Genomic DNA, 12,041 nt, shown 5'->3' with positions numbered 1-12,041 from the left:
GGGGAAGGGAGGGGAGTGGGAGATGCCCTGACAATGCCTCAAAGGAGGAGAATGGCGTCATCGATGTCGGCCAAAAATCAGACAAAGCTTTTGTCACTGGCTCCTGCATCCCGCCCCTCGCACACGGCCAGCCCGTGCAAGGGTCAAGACCAAAGCAGCAGCATCATCGCCCCCTCACAACCGCGCCGTCTCACTGCCATCCCAACGTCATGAAGCTCCCCACGGGCCCAAAACCTGAAGAAGAGGAGGAGACCGGGTAAGGGGAGGAGCAACACCGACACCAGGAGTCAGAACCGGACGCAGACGCCACCACCAGACGCAAATGCTACCACCTCACAATCGCTCCATCCCGTGACTATCCCACGTCACGAAGATCCCCACAGGCCCAACCTACAGAAGAGGAGGAGGTCGAACAAGGGGAGGAGCAACGCAAACGCCAAGAGTCGGGACTGGCACAGTGCCGCCGCCACCGGACGCCAGCCGGAGCAGTGGAAGAAGAGGCGGCCACCGCCGATGGTGCCATAAAGACGCTCCCTACCTGATTCAATAGGCCAACACCCACCTCCGCCAGCATCGCTCGCCGTCGAGCCGAGCCCTCGCTCACCCTGAGCACAATGGCACGCCGACCTACAGCACGGCCATCCGCCCGCACCCTACAGCGCCATCGAGCCATTCCGCATTGGCCATACCCACGATGAAGGCAACACCATCAAGGCGGGAGAGCGCGAGCGTGACAGAGCCGGCGACGGAGAACCCACAGCGGCGGAGGGCGCCAAGCCTGCAGGAGCGACTAGGAGTGGGCGACGAGGTGATGCGCCAGGGAACCAAAGAGGGCCACGAGCTGGCGGAATAGCTGCGAGCAGATCGCGAGCAATTGCAAGAGCCGCACCAGCCCCGCAAAGCCGCCCCCCACCGCCTCCACTACAGCCGAAGCAGCCGTGGGAAGGGGTAGATGGAAGCACTAGGCATCGCCGCACCACTCGCGCCACGACACGTCCACACACCAGCACTGTTGCCGGATCGGTCCGGGGCCAGTCGGGAGCACAATGGGGTCGCCCACCCACCAACCATCGCCAGGGGCGAACCCAGCGTCGGAGAGAGGGGGTGCATGTCTCTTTACTGTTCATCGGAGCTACAGTAATTTACTGTTGATCAGAGCTAATTTTATTAATACTTTTAGATGGAAGGGTGTGCATGTGCACCCACAGTCATGAACGTGGCTCTGCCGCTGACCACCGCAAAGCACGACGGAGGCGCGGAACCACAACAAGCAGGCTGCTAGGCCGCAGATCCAACCGGCGGGAGACCCGATCCGACCAGCCCGTGGCGGATCCATCGAGAAGACCATAGCTCGGCAAGCACCACTCGACGAAAAAGGACCAGCAGGGCAATCAAAGTGAAACTGAAATACCAAAATTGTGGCGTGGAGGTTCCACAGACTTTTTTCTGGCAGGGAAAGAAGGGGTCCAATTCCAAAAGCTGGTTGTTCTGTTGCTCCCTTTGAGAAGCAATCATGGACAGAGGCAAAGAACTAAGCACTAGATGCTCACTTTCACCAAAGCAAGGCATAAGTGCGTAACCAAAAGGCACAGGATATGACAAAGACGGAGGCAAGGAAAAACAGATAGCTTGGCCCCAGAAGAGGATTGCCGAATTCCAACAAAAGATGATACAAATTTACTCTAGATTTTAGGGCAAAGGAACCTCTTTGGGACTTAAGCTCTTGCTCGGTTGGTAGATGATGCCGTCGAGTACCACGTCCGTCTAGGCTCGAATCCGGATATCCATGTCCTTCTTAAACGAACGACCAAGCTCCTAGCATAAGTTAAGAAAAAAAGAGAGAACCTCTTTAGTTTACGTTTACAAATTCATCAGAACAGAGCACGTTGGTGAAAGGAACATGGCTATGACAATGTAAGCATATGCACGTAAGATGCCTGGTTTGGTCCTCAAAAACAAAATTCCTCAGAAAAAGAAGATGACTGGTTTGGAACTTTTACAAGCAAAAATGAATCAAAGATTAAAAAAGAGGGAGAAACAGTGTGAGGAACAGGATCTTGTAACCACTATGCATAACATTGTGCATGTCATCATCCGCAACTCGGTTCATTTGGCCGGCCATTAGTTCTCTGCATTTCTTTATCAGCTCCTTTTGTTGAACACATATGTGTTTATACGCTGCGTGCACAGATAAACAAGAGCACACGCGTGCGATAGAGACAGAGCTTTCCATTTGGCGCCTTTACAATGTGGATGCACCTTGTCAGGTTATGTTTCTGGGAGTTTTTTTTTTTTTTAAAAAGAAGGATTGAGCAGAACACGGTTGCGTTGCTGATTTGGTCTAACATTTGTCGCATTATTATGCATGAACTACCTACTCCATGATTCATTCTTTTTTTCTTTTTATTTCGTCTAATTTACAACTGTCCTAGCAACTCATGATCACAAGGTCTTTCTGAACCTAACCTTCCTTTTTTTGGTTATCTACTTAACTTTATTGATATCCTTTAATTAAGAAGCATATGTGTTAGACTGTCATTCTAACAGCTGAAATGTTTTATTCGAAATGACCCCCGATATTTAAGCACCCTTCTGCAGTTGGTAGTTGGTAGTTGGTACTTGCTACTATTCCTGTTCCTCAGTTTAAAAAGGAAAAGAAAATAAGTTGAGTTCTCACATCACCAAATCAGCAGTCATCAAATAAGCACCCCTGTAGTAGACATAATCATGTAACAGTGAGAAGCATGCAATTGTTTTTGGAGGATAAGAATTAAGAAGCAGGAATTGGTACCAGAAACCTATGCCTCTTTTAATTGGCAGCCATTGTTTATCACAGTCTAATAGATTCTAGAGGAAAGATTAAGCCTAGATTAGGACTTGAACAAGCCACATGTTTCATTTGAGAAAGAAGTAACAACTCATCTCATGTTAACTGCTACCTACTTATCTTTGTACCCAAGATTAACAGGAAACATATCCCATCTCATTGAACACTGAGATGGACTACACACCTTATTAATTAATCATAAGAAAATAATCCCTCAACACAAATAGACAAATACAATAACAACAACAACAACCTTTGTCCATCTATTAAATAGACAAATAGTGTCTAGATATTAAATAACACCAATTATTACTTGTGATCAAGAAATAAATGTATAGCATGATCATGGCCCCATTTAGCCCCCATTTGAAACACAGAATTCCATATAAATCAATTCAAACTCTGCAGGACTCCTATTAAAGTTCAGCGTTCCAAACGCCTTAGTATTGCATATTATATGGCGCTCTATTATATTCAGAATCTTGTAACTAACATATGTCCAGTGAAGTAAATAATTCCTTTGATCACTAAATTTCATAAGAATTCCTACATTCTAAATATAGACAGACTGTTTTTTTGGTGTATGCTCCACTATTGATGACGTGCAAGAAAAATATTTGCAGCATCTCTCTGAATTCTGGAACAGAGTTCTAGTTAATGTAGGACAGGCTCGAAATGGCAGACATCCTGTTCCTGCTTTGTTTCAAAACTTCCTCACAAACCATGATTCTCTCTCTCCCTATCTAAATTCGATTCATAAACACGGATAATGATGGATGGCTACCTCCAAAAGGACTGAAAATGATGGATGGATATAAAAAGGACTGGTACAATCATTTCTTCAGAAAACAAAACTAAATCAAGCTTGCCCTTAAACAATTCAACGTTTGCTTTTCTTACTTCAGAACTCCAAGATTCAAAGAAGTATTCTGCTGAAATGAAAATTTCAAACGGATAAGCAGTGTTACCTCGACATTTTTATTCATTTTTTTAATTAAATCGGACATCTTAAATCCGAATTAGATTCTGACACACAAGTTGAATTTCAAGTTATATTTGATATATTTAAAAAAATTATCGAAACAAATACTTAAATTCAAATCGTATTCTAATACTTTTTTCCTATCCAGATAACACTATGGATAAGTCACCAAGAAAATTTTGTTCAGCCAACCCCGGCCGTTGGTTTGTTTCTTCAGAGAAACCGGCGGCGCTGAACCTTCCAAGCGGCGGGCGTTTAACCCGTGCGCGCGATGACGCGGACACGTCGCATGAATCTCCACGCGGTGCCAACGGCGTCGATCCAGCTGCGCCGCCCCGAGTCACGGGCGCACCCCCGGCGAGTCCACGGCGACGACGCGTGTGCGATGCGCCCAGTCAGCGCCGCCACGTGGGGCGTGGCGGAGCTCCGTTAATCCATAAATGGATCGCGCGTCTTCCTCCGCGCACCCGACCCGCTAATGCCGCTAAATAAATCCGTGTCTCTTCTCCGGCTTCCATTTTCGCGAGGAGAGGAAAGGGGAAGAAAAGGGGAGAAGCCGCCGCCTCCGCTTTCACGAGGTACGGCACGAATGCGTTGATGGATGCCTTTGATTTGATTGGATGGGGGAGGAAGAAATTTTAGAAGCTGCTATCCTTTGATCATTTCTTTGTATGGTTTGTTGGAATTTGGGGGGTTTGGGGATTATGATGTTGAAATGGCCTGTTCTTTCTTTCCCAAATGAATTGTGAGTATGTGTTGATTTTGATTCGAAGGTTGGGCCTGGATTTGGCTTCTGGTGTTCTGCTCTTTGGTGCGGTTCATTTGGAACCTGGGTTGATGCGCGCAGTTGTGATTTTATTTTATTTTTCTCCCAGTTCGGGTCACCTGTTTGGTTTGTGTGTGAATGTAGGGATGCTTTTTTCCAGAATTGAGGTTATGAGTTCAGTAGTGTAATTGCGAAATGGAATTTTTTGGGCGCGATTCTCTTGGAATGATTCAGAAACCACACCATTAATTTGTCGATGGAAGATAAATTTTTTTGGTACTTTCATATATTTATCCTGATACTACGTGTTTGTTATTTGCGAACTTCTTTCCTTAGGTACAGACTTAATTGTCAGGCTAAATTTTCTTTAAGAATTCAAAAGAAATCGCTTACTATTCCATGCTAGATAGATGAATGATGTTTCCACATACTCGATGACCCGAGTGTTTTACGCAGTATATGGTCTCAAGAATTCCTTTCGTTCTGCTTATATTATATCATAATCTAGGTATCTAACTAATACAATTTTTATGAGACTCTTGATCATGATGTGCTATTGATGTGGTAATTTCAATTAATTAGAGATAACGAGCAAGACAAGAGCAGTATAGTGCATAGGTGGCCTTCCCTGTCCCTTTTGCTGTCAGAAAAACAAATTAGGATGCATTTGACCTTTTCAGCTTGAAAGGCGAATAAGAAATGTGATCGTGGTCGAAGATAACTGACGTTGTTATATTACTATGATGATGCAAAGGTAAATAAAGGTACATACATAAATCGCATGGTGTAGCGGCGAATGTTCTTAACTAACAGTAGGTCCAAAGTTGATTGTTTGGTGCCATTGAAGATTGGTAACATTAATTTCTCTGCCGTTGCTTTTCTGAACTGCGTCATGCTTCGTATGTATATGGGTACCTTGTTCCTTTTTTTGCGGCATTAGTTCTCCAGGAGTTGTTTGTCGCTAACCTTTATCAAATTTGGGTTGCAGAATTCTAGCAAAAAAATTCTGGAGAAGATATCTGCCTCTGTGTTTTGTGCTGCATTTTGGTATGGAGGAAACTTCCGGTAGATCCGCCAACCCAGTTGGGTTTGTTAGACGAGGCTCTGGCATCTCCTTGAGAAATCAAAGCAATGAGGAGAGGCCAACCCAGTACAGCAATAAGCCAGGGAAGACTACAAATCTCAATCCTATGAAAGCTAGATGGGCTGATAATAAAGAGAAGCCAAGATATTTACAAGAGCCGTTTCGATCATCAGGTTCTAAGGCCTCCTCTCCAAGCTCTTCAAAAGCTCCTGTTAGAAAACATTATGAAGAAAAGCAAAAGCTGCCCTTTTTAGCAAGGGTAGACCATGCTGAAAGCAGTAACAGAAGAACTGAGGTCAGATCTCTGCAGAGTGGCAAGAAAGCTGTTGTTTATGAGGATGAGCATTCATACACTCAGCAGACAGGGTCAGAAGGTTCATCATCCATAACAACTACAGAAGGAGGTCTCCCAGAAGAACCTGATCTTGAAGTAGAGGCTTCTGTTCCTTCAGGGATTTCTGCACATACAGTTGATTACATAGTCAGAAATACTGCATCGAGTACCATGTCACGTAGGCAAAAGGATAAAGAAGAATCGAGTTCAGGTAGACCCCAAGGTGCTTCTACTTTTGTTCGTCGGCCAACCGTACCTCAAAGTTCCACCATTGGTATCAAATCATCAAACAGCGCTGGTACTGGAGTAAAGAGACATGGTCTGAAAAACCTTGGTTGCACTTCAATATCTGATGTTTTGCCTTCAGCTTGTTCTTCATCTGATTCTGTTCACAATAGGAGGGCTGAAGTTACAAAAAAGCGGACTTCTGATGGAGAAAGTTTCTCAAGATCAAGGGGAATAAGTGGACAAGCTAGTTTAGGTCACACACCTGCCATTTATCCTGGCATTACTGGTCCCAGAGCAAGAGCTGCTGAACAATCAGCTTCTCAACAAACAGCGCGGACCAGTGGCAGAAGTATTCAGGATTCTGTAGATTCAGTAAGGACTACGCGACCTTCTACTCAGCGCACCAGGGAGAGGATGCTGGGTGAACGAGAGGATGCCATAGTTGCTCTGCATGAAACTGTTACAAGGGTTCGCCATCCAGAAAGGGGTCATTTTCCCACGGATGATGTTTCCCCACAGAGATTAGCAAGACCCTTTTACGCGGGATTGCCTCATGCAATTTATTCATCTAATCATCAAGGCTCAACTAGAGCAAGGAGAAGACCAAGTCCTAGTCCTGAGGAAAGCCCTCCACAAATGTTCCATGGTCTGTTTGGGGAGAGAGATGGATACAGGCGCATAAATATGGAAGGAATTGCAGAGGTTGTTTTCCAAAACTTGTTATGCACATGGTCTGAGTTGTTACGTTTTTTTGGTGCCTATAAGAATTTTGTCAAAACTAATATACATTTTAAGGATACTGTTTTTTGTTTGATGCTATGATGTGTTGGTCTGACGAGGGCGTAGTAATTGTGATATGTGCCATGTTTACTCTCTGTAGGTGTTGCTAGCATTGGACAGGATCGAACAAGATGATGAATTTTCCTACGAGGTTAGTGTTTACCTTGCTATCCACTTTTTCTCCTTTTCCCAACTTTGCACTGAAATAATATTTGAATAAAAAATGACAGCAACTGCTGGTGCTGGAAACTAATCTGCTCCTTAATGGCCTTGGCTTGCATGATCAGCACCAAGATATGAGATTGGATATCGACAGCATGTCTTATGAGGTTTTACTTTCATCATGTTAACTGCATTATTTGTGCAAATTCAATATCCTTGGGAAAAGTTTAAATTTGTTTAGTCTGCTGATTTGTGGTTTGTCACTCTTTTTTTTTCAGGAATTACTAGCTTTAGAAGAGCAAATCGGCTCAGTGAGCACTGCCATTTCTGAAGAGCAATTCACCAAGTGTGTCAACAGAAGTGTGTATAAAGCAAGAAATTCAGAGCGAGAAGTGAACAAGATTGTAGTAGATGATGTGAAATGCAGCATATGTCAGGTATTTGTTTTACTCAAGGACGCTAGCTTTTCTATGACACAATTTTTTTTAAAAAAAATGTTAGTTACGGTTCTAACTTCTAATGGAAAATTGACAATATAACTTGATGGTATGTTTCATGTGTTCAACCTCTTCTTTTTGGGGAAAAAAGAGGCTGGCAAATGACAAAGCCTAGGCCAACTGGAAGGGGAAATATGTGGTGATAAATTGGAGTTACATAGGGTGGACAAAAATGAAGGAAAGAAAAGTATAGTTATGTCGTGGGAGCTTGTTGTATCTAGGGCTAGTTGCCTTTTGACATGTCTCATTCCTTAGTCACAACTTGTTTTAAAATGAACAAGCATTTCCTTGGACACTGTCTGCAGCTTGCTTTTCTGACTGACACTATCTGGATGTTCCAGGAGGAATACATTGAGGGTGAAAACATTGGTAGGATGCAATGTGAGCATCAGTACCATGTGTGCTGCATTCACGAATGGCTTAGACAGAAGAACTGGTGTCCAATATGCAAAGCTTCAGCAATACCCTCGGAGACGAACAAGGGGGACGCATCAATATAGGTGGTTCAAACTCGTAAATAGCGTGAATTTATCATGAAACTGTATTAGGCATTATAGATGCTGACCCAATTCGCTCTAATTTGTCAATATGATAGACTCTCTCTTGGAAACCACTGTAAATTTTTGTTACTACATCTTGTTCTCATCATTGCACATCCTTGTGAAATATGAATTCTGCTTGATAGCAGTATGGTCAGAAACTCCCGAATAATTAAAGTTCTCCTGGTTCTTAAAAAAACGGTTCTCCTTGTTTGGAACGTTAATCATAATTTATCCAACTTTTGCTTCTACCCTATGTATGAGTTTTTTCATAGAACTATTACTACTTGTTACTGAAAGCAGTGTTACATGGACATGGGTATCGGAATTTGACTCGGATTTAGGTGTTCGATTCGGCAAAGGAAATTTGGACACGCGAAATACAACTCGAAATCCGACTCGGATTTGGAATATCCGATTCGGCAAATAAATTTGGACACTGATGTCCAGTAACACTGACGCAAAGGGGAAATATGTTGATCACGGATTGTACAAGTGGCAAGTGTGACGGCTGTAAACTTTTGGTGAGTAGAAGAATGGGAAAGAAGTGAATGTCATCTCAGCCCTCTCAAACTAATATGTGAATTACTTGTGTCTCTTTTATCCTCTTGACGCCGCTTAAGGCCTGAAGAATGGGAAGAGGATGGCTGTGAACATGACCAAATGGTAGTGCATGACAATGTATTATGCTCATGCTACCAAAGAACCTGCTATTTCTAGTCATGTAGATAGTTTTCTTTGTTCCTCTCTTGTTCTCTATTCTGCTTGACCTTCAGTGCCGGCTACAGACTAGCTCCTTCACTTATACCCTACTCCTGGGGATAGTTCCTTTCTGGTTGATCTTGATATGTGGTATTCTTTGGTCTTGATATGTGTGACTCGTATCTTTGATGTGGTACTCCGTTTTCATTTACTTGTCACCAGTTTTTTACTATAGCAATTTTGACATTGCGTTTTTTCCTTAAAAAAGTTATAGATACTTAAAACTTTCACAATTCATTAGTATTGTATATTTTTAAGTATTTATAATATTGTAAGATCAAAATTGTTATAGTAAAAAACTAGTGATAAGTAAATAAAATGGAGGTAGTATGTTATTGCTACTGACAAATGAAACTGCAGCATAGAAAGTGATCTGCTGCTTGCTTTCTCCTTTGTTTTCCAATACTAGCATAGCTCGTGCTGTACATGTTTTTATAACTCAAATCGTGTCAGTACAGCTGAAAGAAGAACACATGATCAGATCTCCTGTGCAACAGTACAAGCTCACTGGTGAGATTCCTCCTCTTTTGTGCAAGTTGGTTGTTGGGCTGATTCATTGCATCTTCTAGGCTTCCTAACCCATATGGCCCAAGATCACATTATACATTTCTAGTAGTAGCACAATACATTCTCTCAAAAAGAAAATGTGCGGCACAATATAATCTCTAATGCATCGTTATGACTGGTTTGCGTAAACCTTAAGATCTCCACTTGTGAGTTTGAATTGATCTACTGCATGGTGAGTAAAATGGTTGCTCTACAAGAAAAAGGCCCAAAGTCTGATGTTATTTTAGCCGATTTTTTTTCAATTTGTTTCAGCTAGTTAAACAAGTAAAAAGCTACCAGTTGTAGACAGACGGTCGGGCCTTATTAGACATGAAAGGAATTCCTATTTCTATTTTTGATCAACATATTTGTCTGTCTCTGTTATTCCTTCATTTTCTTTTCACAAACCTACTCCTTCATTTTCTTGGTAGACCAACTTAAATAAATATGACACTGAGAATTAAGAGTGCTGCTCCTATGACCTGTCATCCTTGGTGACACTGTTCTGAATAAACTCTTTTGCATCATTCCTATGTTCCCCTATCATAATGAGAAAATAACTTAATAAACTTAAATAAATATGACTTTTTATATAATATATATCTTTGTCAAGTTTCTCTCAAGTGAATTTTTTGTTATCTTAGTAGGAATTGGTGCTTCTGAATGGGTGAAAATAAGTTTGGAAACAAACTTCTCATTTCTATGATTTTTTTTTCCCGACAAAGACAAGGGGATCTTTTTTGCACAACCTTGGTAAAACCTGTCAACCAGGAGTCCAGGACACCAATACTTATTTTCACCAGTCCAATGTAGAATGTGCTAAGCACTGTCTTTGTATGTAGTCCTGTTTCCAATTTTACCAACTGATAAACCTCTATCTTATGGTCCAAATGATCATCATGTATACTCTGGCAGCTTGATACTAGTTCCATAATTTACCAGCCTGGATGGTTAGATCTGTTTGGAACATGTGATCTTGTAGGATTCGTACACGAATTGTACTGAATCTGAAAAGCTGCTGTGCACTGTTTTTTTTTTGAAAGAGAGACAGTAGGGGAGGCCCTACTGCAAAATTATATTAAAATAAGCAAGAAAACTGTACAGAAAACAAAGACAAAAAAAAAAGCAAAAATAAGAAACAGTACAAGAGCCTCAAGTCCAAAAGGCCAGACAAACAGAGACCGAGAGAAAAGCCTAATTAAGGGTAGAAACCCAATTAATGATTTTAGCTCTCTTTTCTTCTTTGATCTGTAAGCTTGAAGCAATGTCTCATCCACAAAGCTTTTCTGCCAAAGCTCAAAGCTCGGCATTCTTATGTTTAAAGATGTAACCATTTCTCTGCTTCTATATCTACTAGGCTCCAATAGTAAAAACTTTCATAAAAAAATATCAAGCAAATTCATTCCTAGCCGAGATTATAAGATTCATTCCTAGTCGAGATTATAAGATTGAAGGGTATGTTGTTAGTTGGAAGAGGATTAGTCAGAGGGGAACAGTATCCGTGACTTTAGGCAAATGTGAGACGTTGGATCGAAAGCGGACGGGTAAGACTTAGCGCTACAGTAATGCTACACTACCAGCGCCACAGTAAATTTAATACAGTGGTTCACAAAAAGTACCATCGCTAAATTCGTGGTTACTGTAGCACACATCACAAAATCATGTTCCTCTCTGCCTTTACCCCCTAAAGGTAGAGGAACTGGATCCGTTGTAGTTCCATAATTTCTTGTCGAAGGGCAACTAAAGAGGAGATAAAATGCGGTTTCTTTTGTCCTTAAGGTGCAGAGTACACAATTGTAGTCATCATTGTCCGCTGGCTTCAATAAAGTAGATTAGAAAAAGCAGTGGTTTGTGGCAGGCATTGTACTCTAGACTCACATATCTATCACCAACTCACCGTTACTTTTCTGGTGTGCTTGACTTGTTGTTTCTTATTTCATTCTTTTACTTCGATCGGGGACCAAACTAAGAGTATATCTGCTTTCAAAACACAATTCTCTGGTACATGCATTTTCTTAAACAAGGCAAATCTAGCAAAAGAGTTATGCAATTTCAGACAAGTAAACTATCATGGTGGGAAAGTACTACACGCGCTGGCCCAACATGGGAGTGGCAGCTGCGGCATGAAGAAAGAGTTTTTTTACTGCTTGCCAATTGTTTAGGTAAACTCATTTGGTTGTTTAGATTGGATTTGATTGTTCAGATTAGTTTCTATTTGTTAGGAGTTTGTTAGCGCCACCTTCATCTATAAAAGGGGCTTGGCATCAATGAAATAAAGCAAGTAGAATTCAGTCTATTATCTCCTCTTCCTCTCTTAAACCCTGTCTCGTCGATGCGGTAGACGACCATGGCTTCTAAGCCACGCCGACGAGGTCCAGGGCTACGACCTCCCGTCTATCACCATTACCCCTTGCGCTTTCTGCCGTTCCCAGACACGGGGCATGTGACATCTTTGGTATCAGATACCAGTGCCCCATCACCACCCTCCACGCCCATGTTGACCACCAACGAGAGCACTGCAGATCAGCAAGTGC

The 12,041-nt window shown here is 42.3% G+C and overlaps 1 protein-coding gene across 2 annotated transcripts; it reads left to right on the top strand.

The window, feature by feature from the left end:
- Window positions 1-4,240: 4,240 nt before the first annotated feature.
- Window positions 4,241-8,398, top strand: LOC133927300 (E3 ubiquitin-protein ligase MBR1-like). 2 transcript variants are annotated; one of them, XM_062373696.1, is made up of 6 exons: window positions 4,241-4,387; window positions 5,564-6,923; window positions 7,102-7,152; window positions 7,232-7,330; window positions 7,442-7,600; window positions 8,002-8,398. In XM_062373696.1, exons 2-6 carry the CDS (start codon window positions 5,625-5,627, stop codon window positions 8,158-8,160), a joined length of 1,767 nt encoding a protein of 588 aa, XP_062229680.1. In that variant the 5' UTR covers window positions 4,241-4,387; window positions 5,564-5,624; the 3' UTR covers window positions 8,161-8,398. The 2 variants fall into 2 exon arrangements, with proteins under 2 accessions (XP_062229680.1, XP_062229681.1); XM_062373697.1 differs by lacking the exon at window positions 7,232-7,330.
- Window positions 8,399-12,041: the final 3,643 nt, after the last annotated feature.

The sequence above is a fragment of the Phragmites australis genome, chromosome 8 (genome assembly GCF_958298935.1).
Source record: "Phragmites australis chromosome 8, lpPhrAust1.1, whole genome shotgun sequence".
In the NCBI taxonomy this organism is placed as follows: domain Eukaryota; kingdom Viridiplantae; phylum Streptophyta; class Magnoliopsida; order Poales; family Poaceae; genus Phragmites; species Phragmites australis.
This window is presented reverse-complemented; position numbering and strand designations above follow the sequence as displayed.